At 44.3% G+C, this 24,135-nt stretch overlaps 1 protein-coding gene across 1 annotated transcript in view; it reads left to right on the forward strand.

The window, feature by feature from the left end:
• EXD2 (exonuclease 3'-5' domain containing 2) overlaps positions 1-24,135 on the forward strand; it is a 630,247-nt gene that overhangs the window by 524,258 nt on the left and 81,854 nt on the right. The window contains exon 8 of the mRNA XM_044073504.1: positions 17,320-17,679. Coding sequence (XP_043929439.1) covers positions 17,320-17,679 — 360 coding nt within the window. The remainder of the gene's footprint in view (positions 1-17,319; positions 17,680-24,135) is intronic.

The following is a 24,135-nucleotide window of genomic DNA, read 5'->3' on the forward strand; positions in this document are numbered from 1 at the left end:
TTGCTCTGTTGACCTTTCCTGCAGGACAGGTGCTCACTGAGACCATTTTCAATGGCTTCAACTTCCAGGTACATTTGATTGAAGAACCTTACTGAGTCAAATGTCAACAGGATGATGCGGAAGTTCCTTCTGATACAAGTTCAACTAGGGTTCTGCTGGCACTATCCATACAGGATGTTGCGAGAATGGCTCCAACAGCCCCTCCATTGAAATCTCCTATTCCAGTCCATCCTTTGGATCAGAGGCTCCTGGGAGCACCAATTTCAGAGCCAACAGTCTTGTCGACTTTGGCTGTAACAGTATCTTTTACTCTCTTAACTTCAGTGTCATTGAATCAGGGTAAGTCTTGGAGCTGAACCCAACTGTTCCAGGGCTGGATGCATGGATTTGAGAACTTTCGGAGCAGTCTCTCTCCTTTGGTGCATCAGTACTCTCAAACTCTGCTCTGTTGTCTGCTTTGGATCCCAAGCAGGTTGGGTTGCAGGAAGCTCTTCCTTCATTTCGCTCTGATGGTATGAGAGTCTTTTCAGCCCTGTTATGTCTCTGCATTCAAGACTTGAGAAAGGCTTCTTACTAGGCCAAGAGAAGAGTTGCTCTCCACATGCTTGACTCCATCCCAACCCCTTTTGGACATTGCGCCTGATGCAGGATATCCAGGTCTGCAGGGACGGTCGGCTTCATTCAATTTCTGGGTTGCATGCCACTTGAGTTCCCAATCTGACTTTGACCTGTTTCCAGAACTCTCATCAGGGCAGAGTCACAGAAGACAGGCTTCTAAAAGAAGAATTTTAGATTCCTGTCCGGAATCTGTCACTGAAGACAGACTTAGATGATGGGGATGGATCCCCAAGATTCCATCTGGATGATGACACTTTTGGTGAAATTTTGGGATTGATGAACAGTGCTTGGTCCACTGAAATACCCTCATCAGAGTCTGTGCTCTTTGAGGCATTTGGAGCTGGCTTTTCTACCTCCTGGATAGTACTGCCTGTTGATGCACTTACAGGCCTGGTAGCTCAGCAGGCGTGGAAAGATCAAGATATACTAGAGCCAGTTCCTAAGAAGCCATATAAAATCTCAGTTGCACCAAAGGACAAAGCACCCTAGTTCAAGGATCCTCCAGTAGATGACATGGTTGTAGCAGCAGCCACAAAAAATGAGCTCTCTGAAGAGTGTGTCTATTCTATTTGGGAATCGAGAGCATTAGACAAGTTTGGGAATTGCATGTGTGCATCAATGACTGACACTTGAGCTGAACTTAACTGGCCCACATGACCTGCTTCTGAAGGGATTTAACTAAGGAACCTGATGAGTCCCTGTCTGATATTTAATCAACAGACATCCAAAGAAAGTGAGTCCCATTGGTATACTTTACATTCTATGTCCAATGGAGCTGATAGTACAGTGATAGCAGCGGGAACTGGCATAGCCATCTGCCAACACTCCTAGATTTGACTAAGAAACTTTGTGGAACACTTCAAGATATCCTTCCTTATTGCCCACTTCAGTGGTTCAACACTTTTTGGTCCAAAGGTTAAGAAAACTTTTCACTAGGCATGAGCAGAAGAGTTAAGACCCTTTCTGTTGTTGGAATCTGCTTCTTTCCCTTGCAGAGATGCTTTACTAGGAACCAGAGGGGGTGGAAAGATGTTTCAGAAAATCTCTGAGGCTCAACCAGGGTGCTACTTCAGACAGGTCCTCTTCAGGCAGAGGTGGGAGCAATTTTTAATTGTCACCCTGAGGACAGACCACAAAATCAAGGATTTCATTGTCCTTTTACCAAGAAATTGTTACAGTGCTGCTGAGGAATGCCCGACCGACTCATTCTGGAGGTGGTCGGGGGGTGCTTATCCTTGCACCTACAAGCCTTGCAGGCCATCACACTAGATTCTTGGGTGCTGAGGATAATGCCCAGAGGCTATATTCCCTTTGTTTTCCCCTTCTCAAAAAACAAAAGGACTCCCACAGTGCCTTCCCACCAGATGGAGTCTGCAAAGACAAACATTTAAAGCTGTTGGGAGAGTCATCCAGTATGTCGCTCCAAGACCAATTAGAATCTGGAGTCTATTACAGGTTTGTTTGTAGTTCCAAAGAAGATGGGACCTAACCCCAATTTCGGACTTGCGTCGTTTGTAAAATAACGTTCCAGATTACCACAGTTCAATCCATTTACCTCTTCTGATGAAAGACTACTAGATGTGCTCTGTAGATCTCAAAGATGCCTACTACTTTCAAAACAACAAGGCAATCCATGAGAATTTTCCATTTTGTCTGTGAGCCAGTCAGTTGCATTTCAGGGCACTGCCTTTTGGTGTCACCAGCACCCCAGGTGTACCAAATGAATGACAGTGACAGTGGTTGCACATTTCGGACTGCTAGGGCTCCAGGTGTTCCCATACTTCATTTGGCTCCTCACCTTCCCAGCCAGTGATCTTCTACTCCAGCAGTGGGTGTTCTTGTTCTAACTTCAACATTTGGGAATCAGTCAATTAAGCCAAAAGTCAGTTATTAGTCGAGTTCATAGGATGCCACCTGATTATGAACAGTCAGATAGCAACCCCTACATCCCCCCCCCCCCCCCCGAGTACAGGATTGCATCTTTGCATCAGTCAGCCTTGTAAATTCTCCAACACACCTCATCCCCTGAAAAACATATTAGATTACATGGCTTCAGTAGTAATGTTCCCTTAGCCAGATAGCACTTGAGAGTTCTTCGGTGGACTTTCTGTACAGTGGTCCCAGTTTTCGGATCCACTTCTGGTCTGAATCGTCTGATACGCATTAGCAAATCTCACATCAGATGGTGGTTGACCTTGACAGCTCTAAGGATATCTGCCCTCTTCTCTGCATATTCCCACCATGGCTGTAAAAACTATGAATGCTTCCCTCAGGGAGTGGAGATGGGAGTGCATTTTGTTGGCAAGAGTATTCAAGGTTTGTGGATGAACATGGAAACCAGTCTCTACATCAGTGTCCTGGAGATTTGGGCAGTTCTCTTAGTGTTGCATGGTTTCCCAGACACACTCCACAGGGATCTGATCTCCATCCAAATGGACAGCATGTCAGTACTTTGGTACACCTACTAACAAGGTGGAACCTTTTCATATTCTTTATTCTGGGAGGCTATGAGAGTATGACAATGAGTAGATGTGTTCCTGTCACTTTCTCACAGCAGTGCATGTCCCAGGTGCTTACAGTGTATTAGTGGACAAATTGAGCAGATCCAGCCTTCTGCATCACTTGTGGTCACTCAGTTGAGCAGTGGCAAATAAGATCGTCAGCCACAGTCAACCATGCTGTGACCCTTTTCTTTGTACCTAAACAAGTGCAGCAGTTTGTCTTATTCCTTCTGCTGGAACAGTCACAGAGAGGTACTCTAGTCCACAGTTGGCCCCTGGGTTTCTCATGCGCCTTTAGCCACTTCCCCTAATAAGTTTGTTCAGAAAGTAGTGAGTTGCAAGGCCAGGGTAATCCTTTTTGTACCTTTGCCAAGGCAAGCTTAGTCCCCCTTCCTCTAGCCTTATCTAGTATATCTTCCGTGGACATTGGACTACCATCTAGATCTTAGGACTCCAATCCTGGACCCAGAAGACAGCAAAGCTAGTTCATATGATTTCTGCAGTTATAATGTTGACCAGGGATGCCAGGCTTTCTACTCGGGTGGTTCATATTTTGTTGGCATCACAAAAGTCAAGTACCAGGAAAATTTACATTGGTAAACTGAAGATCTGATGTCTTCATTTCTCCCTCATGATAGGGTCTCTGATCTGACCTTCGGATCCGGCTCCACCACATTCTACGGACTTGGATCTGACTCTCAAGCTCCTCCCTTTTATCCATAATGCACTACATCCACCCAAGTACCTCAGATCTAATTTGCCACTTCAGTGTACAGGATGCAGATCTCATGCTCTAAAGCTGAGAATAGCCTTATTTCAAAATTATTTTCTCTTATCTAGCCTTAGGCAAGTCCTCTCTCCACTATTTCTTTACATAGCATGCATGTGTTGTGTGATTCTTTTCCTAGCTTAAATCCTAACACTTGGGTTGTCACACTTGCCTATATTCTTAGCTTAGTTCTTTCAGTTCTTTTACTGAGTTGACAGTTGGTGTTTTGCTGGGCTTTTGACTATGCCTGATAAACCTTCTCTGGGGTTCAAGTGCTGTACTTCTTGATGGCATAAAATCCCCAACCAGGATGCCCACAGAGTGCATGTATTGCCTGGGTGCTGATATCTGAGAGCAGATTGTACCATTTGTATTGCCTTCAATCCGCGGGCATTAGCTGAACGGAGAAATTGATGCATAGAGGCCTTCTTCCCTCCTTGGTTCTGGAGGCTCAGACCCCTTCTTGGGCTGCTTAATCTTCTCCGGCTACCACAAAAGAGGTTAAGAGAAGGTCCATCCCTGTTTCTGCAAGGGACACTCTTGAGGCTAAGAAGCCATAGAAATCCTCGGACCTGAAGAAATTGCCTCCCCTCTTAGATCCGACAGCTCCTTCACATCCAGAGGTTGTCATTACTATCTCTCCTCCACACTCATTGGTTCCTATGTCGGATCCAATACTTCAAGATCTGAGGACTTTGAGGACCCCTGCGTTCTCTTCCAGGTCAAAATATTTCTGGCCTCCATTGTCAGCTTCATCCAGATCCACTTGAAGCTGGTTCAAGGTGGATATAGACAGGATGAGATTCCTCAAGGACCAGATCAAGATGTGGGTAGTCTTGGCTCCATCTCCTGTCAGATCTTTGGAACTACCCTGGCCATACGATCAGGTCTCCTTCTCCGATTTGATCTTCAGGTTTGGAGTCTCAGGATTTGGGACTGCTGTGTGCACTGGGCTCTGTGCAGGGGAAGTCTCCTTCCTCGACGCCGAGGATACCCTTGCCTAGCCCTGTTCCGGCTCTGTCTGAGCAGAGCTTGTCTCTGAGCCATCCCTTCCCCTAGGCGCCTCAGCATTCAACAGTTCGGGTCCAATCCCTTGTGGAGGTTGTGAAGCTGGGGTGAGTCTTGCCTGCTTTCCCCTCATTGGTTTCGGCCTTGGGAGAGATGGAAAGGGCGACTCCTGGTACTTCGGCCTTTCTGGTAGTGAAGTGGGTTTTCTCCCAAGTTGGAAATCTGATGACGCATGTTCCCCAGTGTACCCCCTGTACTCTCGTTGGATACAGGCCTTGCTCCCAGTCATCCTGCCTTGAGTCTTCCTGTCCTGAGTGGCCTCCAAGAACTCCCTACCCAGGAGGGATCCCCTTCTTCCAACACTTCTGGAGAGTACCCAGCTGAGAAAGTTCCTCTGAAGAAGACGTGCAAAAGAAGGCATGTTGACTCCACATTGGAGTTTTTAACCGAGGGCACTGAGGGGAAAAGATCCTCAGATTGCCCACCTGAAGACATCTCCTTTGGGGACATATTAGAGATTCTGAAGCAGAAAGGTGGGCAGTCTGCCCAACCTCCTTCCTCTGAGGAATCTGTTCTCTTGGAGGTGTTCGGGACAAGTCCATCTGTGTCTCAAGTGAAAAATGCCCCCTGTGGAAGCCCTGGTTGACTTGGTGTCCTGCCAGACATGGAAGGAACTGGACACCATTGACCCCATACCCAAGCCACCTGATAGGTTTCTGGTACCCCCTGCCGATAGGAAACTTTGAAGTAAGAGTCCACTAGTCGATGCCGTCATGGTGGTGGCACTGAGTTGGCAGAAGAAACTGCTAATGTCCATCCACCTAACAAGGAGTCTAGAGCATTGGACAGGATTGGGAAGCACATCTATGCCTCTGCTACTTTGCACTTAGGTTGTTGAACTACCTGGCTCATTGTACATGGCTGCAGAAATCTGATCCAGGAGCTATCAACTACTCTCCGAGCCTGTACCTGGGAGGAATTCAAGAAGGTTTCTCCCAAACTCATCACTCTTTTGTCCATTGCAGCTCATAGATGATATTCTCCCGTACCAAAAAGGAGCAGCCGGTTTATGGCTTTCCCTAAGGAGACCTTCCTGGATGAGGCTGTGATTTTGCCAAGTCTTTTAAGGTGTCCTTTGTGAATGCCCTTTACAATGGCTCCTTCCTTTGTGGGCCATTAGTTTGAGATGCACTTACCACAGTGAAAAGGATGGGAAGATCATTTCTACTGTTTGAATCAAATTTTCTACCCCCTAAAGGTCCTTCTCGAGGAACCAATGTGGAGGCAAGAAAATGTGGTGTCACAAATCCCAAGGTCCTTTCCAGGACCCGTGCAGGGAACCCTCCTCTAGAGGCAGAAGGGGATGGTTTGACGGTAGAGACCACCCCAGAGGGAGAGGGGGTCTGCAGAACCAGGGCTTTAGGGATTCCTTTCCCAATATGCCCTACCAGTGCTCCTGAAGCACTGCCTGACTGTCCGTCTCTGGAGGCGGTCAGGCCCTACTGGCTTTGCACCCAAAAGCCTGGACCTAGTTGACTCAAAACTGTTGGGTGCTAAGCGTAATATCCAGAGGCTGTTGCATTCCCTACTCCCACTTATTTCTGGTGCTGAAAAAGACAAGAGACCCAAGACCCATCCTGGATATAAGCAAATTGAATGACTACGTAAAGACATCTCTGTTCCAAATGGTTATTGTTCAGTCCGTCCTGCCACAGTTGTACAAGGGCGACCAGGTGTGCTCGATAGATCTCAAGGACGCATACTATCGCATCAAAATAGACAGGTGGTCCAGGAGATATCTGTGCTTCTGGCTGGGAGCCAATCCATTACTAATTCAGAGCACTGCCCTTTGAACTCATCACAGCCCCCTGGTTGTTCACCAAATACATGGCAGTGGTAGCGGCTCACTTGAGGCTCAGGGGATTCCAGGTCTTTCCATATTTAGATGATTGGCTCCTGACCACTCCCATGAGGCATCAGCTAATCCAAGCTTGGGATTACTTTATCCAGTTATCATACTCTCTGGACATCACCATAAACATGAGCAAATCCAGCCTGACTTTGGCACAGAACCTGAAATTTATAGGTACGCAGCTCCAACACAAGGGATCAGATAGCTTCTCTTCCTTCACACTGAGTAACATCTCTGAGAAATCAGGTACAGGAATTGTTGGCCCAACAGGTCCCCGCTGCTCGATTGATCCTGCAAGACCTTAGGATCCATGTCAGCAGCTATTCTTTTAGTCCCACTAGCTAGATTTTTCATGCAGGCTCTCCAGTGAATGTTAGCGACACAGTGGTCCGTCCTCTCTCAGCCATTGACTCTTCACATCAGGTTGACTCCTATTTGCAGGCCTCACCGCAGTTGGTGGATACAGTCAGATAAGCTCACTCTAGGTAAACTGTTATTGAACACCCCCCCCCCCCCAATAGCCACCATGACCACAAATGCTTCGCAGTTCGGGTGGGGGGGGGCATTACAAATGGAAGATGGTTCACAGCACGCCAGTCCCCTACCAAGACCAGGTTGCATATCAGTGTCCTAGAGATGAGAGCAGTCATCCTAACATTGCAAGCCTTTCAAGACATTCTCCCCTTGGGGACTATTGCAGCACACACCTATAACGTGTCTGGTATGTCAACAAACAAGGAGGAGGAACCCCGTACCACTCAACCCGGAAACGTCAAAAATCTGGACAAAGGCCCATGAAAAAATAGGTACAAATATGTGTACTGATTAACATAACATTTGCATATATAGTTATGCAACCCTGCCCACTCCAAAGAAATTATAGGATATCCACTTTCAAATGCAAACTGAAGACCAGACAACCAAAATATGGCTCCAGAGACCCAGACCCTGTAGTAAATGGTAACCATTTTGTTTTAAATATGTAGCAGTGTTGTTCACTGGGAAGGGAGAAGATGATGAACCTTAGAATTTTGTTTTCGGTGACTTGCAGTATGTGTTCTATAGTAAGAGTAGGGTATTTAATAGTAGGCAATATTCTAATCTTAGCAAAGGAATGTTATAGTTTGCTAAGACCTCCAAAAGGCATTTTCCATGGCCTACTGATCAGTGGTGTAACTACAGCTTGTGCCGCCCGGGGCTGTCTTTGAGTTTGCCGCCCTTCCCCTCTCACAAAATCATGGTCTAATGGGGCCTCCCTATATACAGCCCCCCTGCAGCCATTCCAATGTCCCACTACTTGGCTATTTCACCCCATTTACCATAAACATTATAATGTGCATACTGCTTTACTTCTATGATCTGGATTTCATTTAAAAGTTTTATTTTACATTTTACAGCACAAACACTAATAGACATCTGCTAAACAAAGCAATGCAGTCTCACAATTAAAATACTTATTAAAACTTTTCTGCCCTTGAAACTCACATTAATTGAAACAGCATTAAAACCCACATTTAGAGAAAACACATCTGGCCAGTGCCAGATAAAGATTAACTTTGGCTGTTTTCAAATCCTAGGCCCCTTGCACAAGAAACATGCATGTGTTCTTTGATACACCTTCCTGATTGTATTAAATGATATTCCTTGTATAATACAGTACAGTTGGAGGGTGTTTTAAATTTGATTTGAACATTTCCAGTAAACAGTGAAACAAAATTCATGCACCAATAATAACTGTCCAATTCAGAACTTTTCCATCACGAGTCTTCTCAAACTTGTACAATCCACCAGTATCAACAAATGTGCGCAATCACTGCAGAAGTAAAAGTCATCTAAATAATTCCACATTAGAGATCTGTAACTCATGAAGAGGTTGCTGCTAAAAACAACTTTATATTTCATTGTTTCATCTACAAATAAAATGCCTGTTGCCCTTTAGGAATAAATTGCCTATGTTACATTAAAAAAATAAGCTGGTAATATTGTAGTAGGGAATGGATGGCAAACTGAGGTTCACAGCCACCAAAGAGGACATTCCCAGGACTGCAGCATCCAGTACAGTATCCGCAATGCGTCTACATACTGTGGGAGTAGAACCCATAGTCTTCTGCATCAAAAGCAAGTATTCAACTTGTTATGCTATTAACAATACAAGCAGACTCACCATAAGCAGCACTAAGCTTTTCTTCCCATGAAGCTCTCGGCTCCTTGTAAAATCCACTCTGCACTCAACTATATCTCTCAACTTTGCAGCGCAAGAAATCTAGAAAAAGCCAACATTTATTGGGGGGGGGGGGACAAAAGCCCAAAAACCGTGGACGCATTTTAAACATTGCTTGTATAATCTTGGAAAGTTGCTAGAACAAAATGTTAACCACCATGCGTTTCACTGCTAATTCTTGAACCCAGGACCCTGTGCACTACAGTCAGAGCAACATAACTTTATGCCAAATCAGCTGTTTTCTGAACGATAGGAAGACTAACTTTAATGGCTATCATTTAGTGAATTCAGTTCTCACCATAGCTCTCAACCTCTTAGCACAAAACACCTGGACAAAGCCAATAATGGGGGAATACAGCCCCCAAAATAGTGTCAAATTTCAAATATTGATTTTAAAAACTTAGAAAATTGCTAGAATAAAAGGTTTTGTGTTACCATGTATTTTCTCAAGAATATGAAGCCTGAAATTCAAATGCCTGTCATTTAGTGGATTCAGTCCTTCACTGATTTGCCACAAAAATCCTGAAAACCACATATTTTTATAAGGAACAGAACAAAAATATGAGGCAAAAAGTTGGACAGTTATCACAAGTAGTGGTGGGTAGGGAATTCATGCTCTTGCTACCTGTACCCAAGGGGGAACTGGGGCATTTTATACACCCCCCCCCCACATATACCCTCACACCACACACACCCGTAAGTGGAATATCACTTTATAATAAAATAAACATGAACACCTTTGTTCCCAGACTAACCAAATTCCATTCCCTTGTAGCTTGTACTAAACGAACCATAAATTGCTTGCTCGTGGAAGAAAACATCCTTGGGGCACAGTATGGTATGCCATCTGCTGGACTGCTAGTAAGTAAATTTAAAAAAGTGCTCCCATCATTATTATACTTGTAACAGTTAACATTCAAAATTAGGTTCGAGTCTGAAACAAAATCTAGGCCGCTGCGGTGGTGCAGCGGTTAGCATTGCCACCTCACAGCAAGAGGTTCTCTGGTTCGATCCTTGGCTGGGGTGCCTTCTGTGTGGAGTCTACTTGTCCTCCCTGTGGTTGCATAGGTTTCCTCCCACATTCCAAAGAGAGGCTGTAGGTGTATTGGATACTCTAAATTGGCCCTAGACGTGAGTGCATGCGTGTGTATGCCTTCTGTAGAAGGTTGGGTGCCAGGCTGGCAAATCGACACTAAAACTCCACTGCCAATCATGAGCGGACAGGTGATCTGCTGTGGCGACCCCTAACCGGGAAAAGCTGAAAGAAGTCTGAAACAAAATCTGTCAAGGGGTATTGTGGTAAAGTAGGCTGTCCAGTCCAACGTTCTAATCTGAAAGAATGTGATAAGGAGAAGATTTAGCAAAATTGTTTTGAGAGAACCTAAAGCAGTTGTTTTGAGGATGCATTAGAAGCCAGAGTTATGAGTTAGGAAAACTTCTGATGACAAAGTGCCAAGAAGGAACAGAAGGCATTTATTTAAAATAAATTTTTCATAGACAGTAAAAGTGGTGATGTCAGAGTCATTTTTACTATTGTGTATAAGTTCAGAGAGCTACCCTAAAGGTCATTAGAAATTTTCCAGAGAAAATCAGAAAATATCAGCTAGAACAATCCCAAGAGGCACCAAGTGATGAATTACCAGGTTTGTAATCTGCAACAGATGCCTTAAAGGAGCTTGTGATCCCAATTCCGAAAGTTTTTTTAGACATGCAAGGCCTTTAAAGAAATCAGGTTGCTATAGCAACACAACTTTGTAATCTGTGAAATTTTTTGTTTACTGCTTCAGTTTTAATTGCTGCTGAATAAGGCCACAGAGTTTGATAATTCGTAATGTAATATCAGTCATGTATATATTTTCCTAATAGAAAAAACAATTAATTGTTGCAGTATTCATTACGACAGGGATCCCTGCCCAAGGAAAGCCCGACATCTGGCAAATGTACCAAAGCCTTCAGTTTGCATTAAGGTATGCCGTACATCACACACATGCTTCTCTTGTTGCGTAGGCATAAAAATGACATCCGGATATATCATCCCCAACCTCTTAGCCGCCAGTCTGAAAGCCATCTCTCGATCATTGGCCTGAATGCCCGTCCCATTACTAGTTCATTTCATTTTAGATAAGTGCCCCAATGGGTTTTTTTGTATCTTATCTTTTCCTTTTCTGTTTTGTTGCTTGGGGGGTTTTATGTCCTCCAAGAAGGGTAAATGCCAGTATGGGAGACAGATTCCCCCATAAAGACCATAAAGACCATAATGAGCAGTGCTTGTCTTGTCTCTGCACTTCCCATGACCATACGTCCTGTTCTGTTTTTCAGGCCTTAGTTCTTAAGACCCTTCATAGGCTGCTATCTTTGGCCTTGTATTTGGAGAATCAACATCTTTAAGCTTGTAGCCAAATCACAGTGCAAGGAGCTTTCTGCAGAGAAGGCAAGAAATCTAGGTCGAATGCTTCTCCTGTTCAGCCTTGACTGGAAGTTACTCCTGAGACAAGTGAAAGCATGGAAGATCTCCCAGCTCCATCGTTGGATTCTTCTGCCGCAAGCATTTTAGAGGCTGGCATGGATCCAACCTTAATTACATCCTTGGAGGCCTTGCAGATGTCTGCTTTGGATGTTCAAATCTTAGCTGATTATTTCTGAGGGGCCTAGGAGTGCTCCTCAAATTTTGGTCAGAGAAGTCCCAACTACTATTGAATGCCATCTAGGGTCTGAACCTTCTATTTTCTATAAGATAGACATCCTCTTGAAGAAAAAGCAGAATTTCTCCAGCTCCCAAGGTCCTACAGAGTGAGTGGCAGAATTTAACTCCGGGTTTGTTTAATGCTTTGAAACTTCCTCAGGGAGTTTCTGTTCCAGCTGTCCCTTGGCCATCTACTTCCCTTAAAGGACCAGAGAAAAGGATTCCTCTGAGGAAGAGGTGGATGCAGATGAGGAATCTCTTGCTCACCTTCTCAGATTCCCTCTTTTTAGACTGTGGGTCTGAGAAAGAGGAATCTCCTAGTCCTGACACTCCTTTCAAGGAAAATTTTTGGGGTCACATCTCCATAATAATGGAATTTTTTAAATGGGATTGTGCTCAGGTGTCTGAGGTACAGAAGTGGTATTACGAGCTCTTGCAAATGGATTCTCCCAGACCTTCTGCTTTTCCTTCTGTTTTGGCTGCTTTGTTGGATACCTTTTCTAATACTAAGGCTCCTGATTTCAGACACACCTGCCCCCAAGAAACTCGATCGGTTTTAAAGGGTGCCTCGGGACTGTAAATTATAGGTACCCTTCTGCTGTGATCCTTCAGTGGTGTCTATGGCTTCTGACAAGCCATCTCAGTTGCTACCTTCTCTGAAGCAACTTCCTTCTGATAAAGATAGCAGAACTATGGAAAGGTTCAGTAACATTATTTATACCTCTACTACCTTAGCTTTTAGGGCTGTCTATTATCAGACTCGTATGTCAAGGTACATGTTGGCTCTTCTCGGCCTTTCGTGTAATTTCTGATCTTCAAGACTGAAGGAAAGACTTCTGCTCTCTCCCTGTTGGGGACTTTTCCCAGGTGGCTCATTATTCCATTAAGTGTAGTTATGATGCAGCAGATGCTTCCTGTGCGGCTGCTGCTGGGTCTGTGATGAGGTATTCTTGGCTTCTGCTTCAACCTTTACCTGAAGATATTAAGGCTAAGTTGATGGCTGCTCGTCTGGACAATAAACACTTGCTTGGCGAAGCTGCTGCTGCTTTGTCTCTTTATAAGGGCAAGGATTTACAGGAACTCAAATGTGTTTTTTTCTCCTGTGCCTAAATTTCAGAGAAACTATCCCAATAAGCCAGTCTTTGTTCGTAGGCAGTCCTCCCCTGAGGGTAAGAAAGGTGGGAAAGAGGGCTGCTCTTGCTAAAGCTACTTTGATGTCTGTTCCCCAGAAGTCTCCTTTTCCTGATAAAATAGGTGCTGTCTGACTATCCTGTTCTCAGTCCTATTCCTTTTTCAATTCATCTTTCCCTCTTTCTTCGTTTGGTTAAAGTTTACTCAGGACTCCTAGGTTTTGTCCGTTATCCACCAAGGTATTTCATGGTCTGGAAATATTTTCCTCCTTTTATGGGAATTCTTCACCCCCCCACCCCACCCCCCACCCCAGGAACAGCTGTCTTTCTTTCCAGTGGTGCTTCAGGATCTCATGACTCTGGGAACTATTCAGGAAGTTCCAGTCTCCCAAAGGAAGAGAAGGGGTTTACTCCAGAATGTTTCTGGTGCCCAGGAAAAAGGGCACTTGGAGACCAATTATAGACCTCTCACTTCTAAACAGCTTTGTGAAGGTGTCCCCTCTTTTCGTATGTTGTCCCTTCAGACTTTGATCCCTTTTCTACTTCCTCAGGGTTATATTTGTCTTGAGACCTCAAGGATGCTTGTCTTTATATCCCTGTCCGTCCCCTTTTCAGGAAGTTTTTGCGTTTCTCTGTTGCTCCCTTGCATTTTCAGTTGTCTGCTTTGCCTTTGGCCTTTCTCCTGCCCCAAGGATATTCATCAGATATTTTCCGCCTGTGCTTGCTTTTTGCAGTCTAAGGGAGATCCAAGATTTTCCTCCTGTTTCAGGCATCTTCTCCAGAGACCTTGTTGCAAAATCTTCATTTTGCCATTTCCCTTCTGCAGAGCCTGTGATTCACTGCAAGTTTCAAAAAGTCCTTTCTGACTCCCTCTCAGGATCTAGTCTTTCTGAGGTGCAGGATCCAGACTGTCCCTATACTGGCATCCCTGCCTCCTCCCAAGGCCCTGAGTCTCATTTCCTTTTTTCAATCCCTTCTTCCTCTGACTTCAGTAACAGCCAGGGAATTTCTGAGAGTTCTGGGGTTCATGGTTTCCACCATTCCTATGCTCCTTTCTGCCAAATTCCACATGAGTAAGTTTCAGTGGTTTCTGATTTCAGTTTTGCTCCAACATTCTCATCTTAAGTTTGTAGTTCCTCTTGTGCCTTGTCTTGAGCAAGAACTTCAGTAGTGGATTCAGCAGTTGGCTCAGGGCTTTCTTTTCATCCACCTCTTCCCTCTCAGGAGTTCAGATGCTTCAGCCTTGGGATGGGGAGCAGCATTTGGCTGTCTAAGTTTCAAGGAATCTGGTTGCCTTATCAACAGAAAACACATCAATGTCAGAGAGGTGAGCTCTTCTGCTGGCTCTTCAGACTTTTCATCCTCTCTTCTGTCCAGGACCTCTCAAGGTGTTTACAGGCAATACCATGGTGATGTGGTGTGTCAGCAAACATGAGGAGACAAGGACTTGTCTTTGCCGATTGGCAGTCCTTGTGTGGAAACTATCTATCCAGTATTTCAGGCAGTTTTCATTCCCTCAGAACAAAATATTGTGGTAGACTCTGAGCAGGTCCGTAACTCAATCCCACAAATGGATCCTTCACCGTGATTTATTTCTGGACATTGTCCACTAGTGGGGTACTTCTCAAATAGATCTTTTTGCCTCCCCTGTGAACAGACTACTTTCTCTATTTTGTGCCAGAGTCCCAGGTCCTCTATTTTGGAAGGTAGACACCCTTTATTTTTCTTGGAAGGAGGTATTTCTCTATACTAACCCCCTCCCCTTCCTCTCATTCCATAAGTCCTGTTCAGAATTAAACAAGATGCTTGCAAAATCTTGTTGGTGACTCCCTTTTGGCTGAGACTGCCTTTAGCCAAGGAAAATCATAACAAGTTACCTCAAAGGGTGAACCTACTCACACAAGATAAAGGTATCCCTCATCTATTCCCACCTGTCTCACTCTTCAACTAACACTGTGGGTGATGGGATTTATTCTGCATAGACACCTGTTTGCCGAGGATTCGCTTAGGGTCCTGCTAGAGGCCTGGAAGCCCAATACTAGAAAATCTTACTTATCCAGATGGAAGAATTTTTCTGTTTGGTGTCTTTTTTGTAACCTGGATCCGATTTCTGTGGATGTTCCTTTGGTTCTTACCTGTGTGAACTGCTCAGTGCTGGTTTGGCTTATTCTTCTGTTAAGGCTCACTTATCTGCTAACTCTGGTTGTGTCTGTCTTTATCACCTCCTTTAGTTTCCAGGTTTGAAGCTAAACAATTTCTTAAAGGCATCCTTCATAGCAGGACTCTCTGGAAGCCTGTTCCTCCTCCCTGGGATCTTAATTTTGTCTTAGAAAAATTGACCCAGGATCCTTTTGACCCTGCAGCTTCAGGTTCCTTGCAACATTGCTCTTAGAAGATTGTACTTGTTAGCTTTTACTTCTGCCAGGTAGGTGTCTGAGCTTCAAGCCCTTATGGCTTGTCCTCCTTTTTTGGTGATTCATAAGGATCATACTAATCCTTTTATGCCCAAGGTGGCAAATGAGTTGTCCCTTAATCTGTCTATTCATTTTCCCTTCTCCGCTGTCTGCCAGTGAAAAGGTGCTGCACACGTTAGATGTGCATAGACAACTCGGATTTTATTTGGATAAGACTAAGACTTTTCGTAAATCTGACCAGTTTTTTGCTTCCTTTCATCCTAGTCCCTTAGGATTGGCCTTGTCTAAGCAAACTATTTCTTCTTGGATTTCTAAAGCCATTTCTTTCATGGTAACAGCCTTCCTTCTATAGGCTCATTCTGCAAGAGCTGTGGCTACTGGTGCTTTTTTCAAGGAGTTGGATACTAACTGTATTCTTGAGGCAGCTACCAGGACTTGGCACCCTCCTTATTATAATGAATGCTGCAACAGTGAAATGAAAGGCCACAGTACAGTTGTGTAAAATCTTACCCTAACTGTAGATGTCATTCAGTTCACTGTTGCAGTATTCACCCCCTCCTTCCACCCTTGGTCGATTTCTCTCTTGGGGGTACTGATGACCTGTCTTGTCCTTGGATTGGTTTTCCTACTGGGGCTCTCAGTTCTAAGGATGGCACATCCTGATGTCAACCTTTATGCCCTATACTACGTAAAGAATGTACATGATATATATGGCGTGCCTCAAAGCAACCTAAAGGCTTTGGTGTACTGGCCGGATGTCGGACCGCCCTTGATAGGGGTTCCCTATTGCAATGAATACTGCTACAGAGAAGAGAAGGACATCTACGGTTATGGTATGATTTTATACAGTGGTACTTTCATCCAACATGTATGGTATCTACACATTTTTGTAGTCTTAACATTCAGCACCATTTCTTATACTAGTGATTTTTGGCATTGTTCAGAATGTGAATTAATGGGTCTCATTGCTAAACGCTGTTGCATAGTGTGTTAAACTTCAAAAGCTGGCAACATATTTTTTAAAAAACTGGTCCTTTGAACATTTTTCAGTTCCACTGTGAATTTGAGTTCTGGTTTCTCTAAAACTAATGCACAGATTGTTAAACATTGATCAGGCAACACATCACCTTATGCCTTTTTCTAATTTTGAGCACAAATGTTATACTGGGGAAAGTCCATTTGGGTAGAACATATTAAAATTGGAGGTAATAAACGAAAAGTTCCAAGACAGGAATGACACATCTGTAGTCACACAAGCAGTGCATGCTTCAGCACATGTAAAATCAAATACAGAAAGTTTACTGAGTAGTACAGAAATTGTAAAAGCAAACTGAATTAATTTAGTCCAGTTAGTTGCAGCACTTGTTTGGCTCTCTACTTTGTAATACAGATGCAAATTACTACATGGAAAAAAAGACAGTCCATGGCAGTGATTTAACTACAGGGGAAAAAAATTAACAGAAGCTAGCAACTTCTGTGTACACTGGAGTGTGTGACAAAACCTTAGAAAAAATATTTTTTTCCTCTTTATATCAGACATACAGTTACCCCTGCCCTGTGGTATAGAGAAAGCTCTGACTTCACCCCACACGCCCATTTAACGAGCAGTGCAGGTTGCTGCAAGAACTAGGCTAGGGGGATGGAAGTGAGTAGCTGATGCTGGCTCATCCATTATGGGACGAAGGAGGCTGTATAGGCATTAAGAGCCTGGCAAACTGTATGGTACAAGCGCTGTAGGCTTGGTCAGGAGTTGGTTGCTCATGATCAAGCTGATGTCACTCTCAAAGGCAGCCAATCTGGAGAGTTAGACTGCCGTGGGTTGGCTGCATGGCAAAGATGCATTCCCCTGCAGCAGTGCGACTCTGTTTGCTTCAGCATCATTTAACTTCTTACTGGGCCCCCCCCCCCAGTCATGGGATGGGTTAAGCTGCTGGGGCACTGACTGAGGTCCAGTACACCCAGTGAGTGAGGAGAAAAGCTGATGGCGGCTGACTGTCAGCTGCAAGGAGGGTGGTGGAGGGTAAACCTAGTTATTCTATTAATCTTGGTGTTTTCTCTTGTAGGAAGAACATAGTTCCTCATGAGTATCGACGCCACTTCCCTGTTCAGATGAAGGATCACAATTCTCATGATGTCCTTTTGCTTTGTACCTCATGTCATGCTGCTTCCAACTACTATGACAACATCTTGAAGCAGCGCTTGGCCGAGGAGTTTGGTGCACCCATTGGCTGTGAAGAAGGTGTCCGCCTGCTAGAGGATCCAGTTCGCAGACAAGTGCGTTCTGGGGCACGTGCATTACTGAATTCAGAGAACACCCTTCCTATTAGTAGGAGGGAGGAGCTTTTGGCTATAGTGAAAGACTTTTGTAAAACGGAGCACATAACCGAGGACATACTGCAGGAAGCAGCTGGATTGGAAACGAGGTAAAAACTGAAATCCCACTTTATTTTTATTGGTCTTCCCTGTCCTCTTTTCATTGCGTAACAAATATAACAGATGTGTAAAATATTGGGAGTCCTCTGCAGTTCTTTCCAGTTGGGTGCTGTTTGTACTGCAAGCTCTTAGTCTGTCTTGGGGTGCATGCTGTTTGGCTGATGCAGTGTCCTTATGATGAAGATTTTAATGCAGACCAAGCAGTTGTTTATTTCAAGGAACATGGAATAACAATCTACATATCCAAGATGCATGTCCTCTATAAACTGGAACAAATTAGTGCCCACTTGACTCCACAAATGTTTTGGTACCGGTTATGCGGTAATTTTGTCCTTTTGATTAGTGGTGGTATATGCATTGCATATTACGCAGCTCTGCACTCCTTTGTATTTCAGTTGACATTTTTGGCAAATATCTGTTTTTTGCAGTTTATGGGCCTTTTGTGTGATTCAAGTATTGCCAATCACTTGTCTGTCAGTCTTTCACAGCTCTGTTTTTCAGTAACTTTATTTTTAAGTAAATGTCAGTACATCTTGGAAATTCCTTCTGTTTTTCTTCTGTCATCGTTAATTGCAGTATTATGCAAAGAATCCTTACTTATTTTAATAATTCTCTGTGCTTTTCAAGTAAATGTGCAATACTCCATGTGTTTGCTGTGTGCAGTTCCTTTCCTGGTTGGTATGTCACTTTTGGGTCATGCTGAGAGATACTTTGAAGACTTTCTGAATATGCTTTGCCCAGCAGTTTGTGGTCTGTTTCGAACTCTGCTTCTTTACTATAAAGTTATTTATGGAATTTTCCACATTTCTACAGTATTATCGGTTCCTTGTCTGTATGAACATCCTTTTGTGCATCTGTGAATACTGGTGTGGTGTCTTCAGGTGATAGCTCCTGTAGCATTCTGATTGCTATATGCCTATGCCTGCAGTGTAATTACTCATTCTCCAACTTTGGAATAAATTGCTTCGTTCAGAATTGCTTTCATTGGTTACAGCTTGCTCTAACAGTTTTTATAGCAGCATAGTTGTGTCAGGTGTGATTAGTGCAGACTTTGAAAGATACTACATCTTTCCAAAAAACTTCTGTAAATGCTCATTGGGTCACTGCTGCAGTAGCCTTCGCTATATTGGAAATATCCTGCCAAGGACTGGACATATAGCCATTTTCCAAAGCTTTGTGCCAGCTTCAATGCACCTGTATGATCTGAAAAGCTCTAGTTTGAGCCAGTATAAAGCAGACATACTGATAAAATCAGAACTTTCATGACTTTGAAGCTACCAGGTCTTGTTCTCTGCTGCAACTTCTCTGGTTCAGCAGTTGCCTATTTTTCATCAGTTGACAGGTACACCGCTGGGACGCTTCCATTGTATGAAACATTTGTATGCGGTGGTCTCAGAATTTGTGTTTGAGAAAAAGGAAGTGCTTGTTTGGTTGCCAGAAGCCTTATAGAGATCAACACATGTCCTATCCTGCTTTGCTTGTGGAAGTAACATGACATTCTGTCTTGGTCAGTTTGTATGACATTTACCCTAAAACTGTTAGGAGCAGGTGTATTTCTTTCTATTGCTTAGAAAACCAAACATGAATGCTTTTACCCATAGAATCATGGAGCAGCATTCTTGTGCATGGTTTTCCTTCATTCCTCATGAAAGTAAAAGTAATCAGACAGCCTTCAGTTTCCATTCTAGCATCCTCTTTACCTTGGCCTTCAGCAGGCAATACCACTGTGGCCATATCTGAGCCCTCAGATTGTCCTTTTGGATCTCCCAACTTTTCTGGTATTGCTTTTCATGAAGCTGCTAAGAGCTGAGACACAATCATGTCTTCCAAGGCCACTAGTGCACCAATTACAGACAGGGGAGAACCTCTCTTGCTGAGACTGGAGGAGGGGGGCAGTCATCATTCCCTTACAAAGCCAGATTGAGAACGATTCCTGAGGAGAGCACTGTACATCACAGCACTTCCTTTCTAGAGAAACTCCCAGGAAGAGGATATTTGAGACCCAACAGAGAGGAGTTATTACAAGTAGATTCTCCTCAGTCAGTGGCTACCCATCCAGTTTTAGCAGCCTTTAAGGTATGGATGTTCTTCGTTCCACATTGCTGCAGTCCTTACTATTGGGTAGTCCGCTGTCCAGTCGGCCCGAATACCAGAGTATATGGCTGACGTCGGTCAGGGCGCATTAGACTGACGTCAGTACGTCAGGGTACTAATGCGCATGACCGACGTCATATCCTCAGTCTTTTTTGCCGCATGGTCCGATGCAGAAGCAGTTTTGCGAGTGCAGGTTGGCGTTCTGAAATATTTCCGAAGCCGGAGTTTCAGACCGAATCAGAGTTGGCTAAGTACCCCGTTGGGGAACATTTTGTTTTTTTCTTGCCTCAGTATTTAACCGGATGTCAGAAAAAGTGAGTAACTGTATTTCTTGTGGGAAACAGATACCTCATAGGGATTACCATACCTTGTGTATACCTTGTTTAGGGCCTGAGCACGACGTTGTTGGATGCCGCTCTTGTGCTAGGTTTAACAAACGCACTATTAAGAGACGGTTAGACTGTGCCAGGTTAGTGTTTGGGAAGCGTTGCAATTATAAAATGCCGTCGGATGCTCCGACGCCCGCTTCGTCCAAGAAGCGCAAGGACAAAACAGCGAAGCCTAGGGTTGATGAACCGGCAGTCCCGGACGTCGGTTCTTTAGAAACTCAGTGGAGCCAGAGGTTTTGCCAGGAGTTTCTTTGGAGTCTCAGGCAGAGACTTTACTGTTACAGGATGTGCCTTCTCAGGAGGTAGGCCAGGCTGAGGGGGCTTCTCAGGTAACTGTCCGTCCCTCTCTTCCCAAGGTAGTTAGAGCCTCTCCTTCTGTTGCCAAAACTTCTTTGAGAGGTAGGCCAAGTTCAGCTTCAGTGGGGGCTTCTCCTAGCATTTCAGGTTCTGTGCCTAAGAAACATATGCTTAAAATGGCAGAAGATTTGATTACTATGATTAGAAGTTCTATGCCCCCTCCTGATAAGAGGCCTAGGGTGGAACCGGAGTTTGATAGTTTTGAACAGTGTTCAGAGGCTTCTGAGTCTTCTGCGGAAGATTTGCAGGAGTATCCTCCTTATTCTGATTCTGATGTGGATGATTCCACTCCTACAGCTTCTCCTCCTGAGGATTTCTCATTTTCGGAGACTCTGCATTCCATGAGGGAGCACTTTAAATGGGAAGGCCAGGATTACTCTGATTCCAGGAAAAGGCTTGGGGAATTCTTGTTTTTGCCCCAGCATAGGCCCTTAGCTATACCTCCTGTGTTGAATGTGGTGGAAGATGTTTTGCAGAGGCTTCCTGAACCCTGATTCTTTGCCTCCTGCTCCTGTTAAACCTGATAGGTACTATAGGGTGCCTGAAGCTCATAAGTATCTTTTAAGAGTCCTAGGGCAGACCCGAAACTGTTTCTCAGGGACCTAAAGGTGTTAAGGCCTCTGTGGTTAAAAACCCTGTTCCCACTGATAAAGAGGCAAGGGCTTTGGATAGATGGGGAAAGAAAGTGTATACTTCTTCCACTTTAGCCATGAGGCGTTGAATTGTCAGTTTCACATGCTTAAATATCAAAATTATCTCCTTTCACAACTGAAATCTAAGGTGGATGCTTTGGCGGAAGGTATTGAGTGTAAAGAGTTGCTGGATTTAGTTCATGTGTCTGAACAAGTGGGTAAGCATTCTTTGCAATGTGGTTTTGATGCTGTACAGGCCTCCTCGAGGGTGGCTGCCACTAGTTCTGTTCTTCGCAGGCATACCTGGTTGAGGGATCAGAATTTAGCTGAGCATGTTAAGACAAGGATTTTGGATGCTCCTTTACAGTCTGATGTGTTGTTTGGTTCGCCTGTGGAAGCAGTTTTAAAGAAAATGGAGGACAAAGCTAAGTCTATGCAAACTGTTAAAGATATTTTGCAGGTGCAGCCACCGAAGTTTAGTAGAAATTGGCCTACTAAGGGATGGACATATCCTGCTTATGATTCCCAGTCTAGGGGTAGGTCTAGACGTGGTAGGGGCAGAGCTCAAGGTTCTTTTAGGCCTAGAACAGGAGTTCACCTGCTCAGACTTCTGGTGAGGGCAGGGGTCAGTCCTTTCGTAAACAGACCCAATGACCTGCCTTTTCAGCTGCCAGTAGATTCTCGTCTGGCAGCTCCTTTGGGAGGAAGACTGTCTCTTTTCAAAGAAAATTGGGATTTAATTACTCAGGACAGATGGGTGTTGGATATCATTCACCACGGTTACAGGTTTTATTTCCATACATTGCCCCTTTCAAAGGCATGCCAGGCGTTCCTCCTCCACAAAGGAAAGAGGCTCACAAGCAAATTTCTCTGTTACTCCAAATAGGGGCCATTCAGCCAGTCCCTGTATCAGAAAGGGGCCTAGGATTTTATTCTCGCCTGTTCCTAGTACCAAAGAAGGGGAACACATGGAGGCCAATTTTGGATTTATCTATCCTCAACACTTATCTGGACATTCCCAAGTTCAAGATGTTGGCGTTACAACAGCTTTTACCTCTGCTGGGCAAAGATCACTGGATGGTAACTTTAGATCTCAAGGAAGCTTACCTTCATGTGCCTATAAGACTAAGTTGCAGGAAGTATCTGCGTTTTCGAGCTGGAAATTCTCATTATCAGTTCTCTGCATTGCCCTTTGGCTTATCTACTGCCAGAGTATTCACAAAGGTTCTGGCTCCAGTGATAGCTTACTTCAGGCTACAAGGAATTCAAATCTATCCTTACTTGGACGACTGCCTGATTCTGGCTCAAGAAAAGGAAGACCTTCTACAGCATCTGGAATATGTTATAGCAGTGCTAAGATGCCTAGGGTATTCTGTGAGCGAAATAAAGTCCAGTCTAGTACCCTCTCAAGACATGTGCTTTCTGGGTGTGAGACTGAATACAGCAGCCCAGATGGCCTTTTTAACCCCGGACAAACAAAAGAGTCTATCCCTTTACTTCCATCAACTATCTCATCAGTCCGTGCTGACTGCAAGGACAGTCCTTCAAGCATTAGGGTTCATGGCATCTTGTATTCTGGTGCTTCCCAATGCCAAACTGCATATGAGGAAGCTGCAATGGTATCTCAAAAATGTATGGACACAGCACTGCCAGGATTTGGACACTGTCATTCAAATAATACCTTGCCTTCAAAAGAATTTCTGTGGTGGGCTCAGGAATGTCACCTAAACAAGGGACTCTCTGTGACCCGGCCAGAGGCGAGTCAGATTTTAACGACAGATGCCTCGGACATTGTTTGGGAGCTCATCTAAATGGAAAGTGGATACAAGACAAGTGGCCTGCCAGACTACAGCATCTACATATCAACATGAAGGAGATGTTAGCAGTCCAGTTTGCATTAATGGCTTTCAAGGAGTTACTTCTTCCAGGGCAGGTGTTGATTCTAACAGACAACACAACTGTCATGTGGTACATCAACAAACAAGGGGAACACATTCTTATCCTCTATGCAGGCAAGCAATGATTTTATGGGAGACTGCGCTCAGCTTGCAACTAACTCTTCAGGCAAGGTTTCTGCCGGGAGCACAGAACTCCTTAGCAGATGTGTTAAGCAGACAAATCATGGATCCCCACGAGTGGAAACTGGATCTTCATGTATTTCAGAAATTGACAGTGTCATGGGGAACTCCAGACATAGATCTGTTCGCTTCTCCACTAAACCACCAGCTGCCAAAGTTTTGCACAAAGGGGTTTCATCACACAGCTTGGAAAGTGGATGCTCTTTCTTTCAGTTGGAAAAATCTTCATGTGTATGCCTTTCCACCTCTGCCTCTTCTTCCAAAGGTGCTCTTAAAGGTCAGACAAGACAAGCCAAGGATGATTTTAATAGCTCCAGATTGGCCTCGGCAACACTGGTACCCACTACTAAGGAGTCTGGTAAGGAAGCCTCCATGGCCTTTACCTTTGATTCCACACCTGTTATCTCAGAAGGACGGTCATCTGCTCAATGTCAAGCTTCACTCTCTTCATCTAACAGCCTGGCATATTCTGTGTTGAAGCACAGCAGGTCTCAACTTCCTCAACAAGTTTTAAATGTGATTATGGAAGCTAGAAGACCTAGTACAAGGAAAGTGTATGCAGAAAAATGGAAGAGGTTTTTATTTTGGAGTACAGCAAAGAATTTGGAGATTTCTGAGCCTAATTTGAGTGTGGCTCTTCAATATCTTACTGAGTTATTGGACAAAGGTTTGTCCTTCTCTTCCATTAAGATTCATGCTGCAGCAATTTCAGCTCATTATGATTGTGACCCACCATTGTTTTCGCATCCTTTGTTCAAGCAGTTTCTTAGAGGGGCAAAGAATATAAGACCCCCACGTAGAGCTCCTACTCCTGCTTGGGATCTCAATTTTGTGTTGGAAAAACTTACTCTACAACCTTTTGAGCCTGCGGCTACTGCTGAATTGAAATACTTGTC

Source organism: Protopterus annectens, chromosome 6.part0, assembly GCF_019279795.1.
Source record: "Protopterus annectens isolate FY-2018-M chromosome 6.part0, PAN1.0, whole genome shotgun sequence".
Classification (NCBI taxonomy): Eukaryota; Metazoa; Chordata; order Ceratodontiformes; family Protopteridae; genus Protopterus; species Protopterus annectens.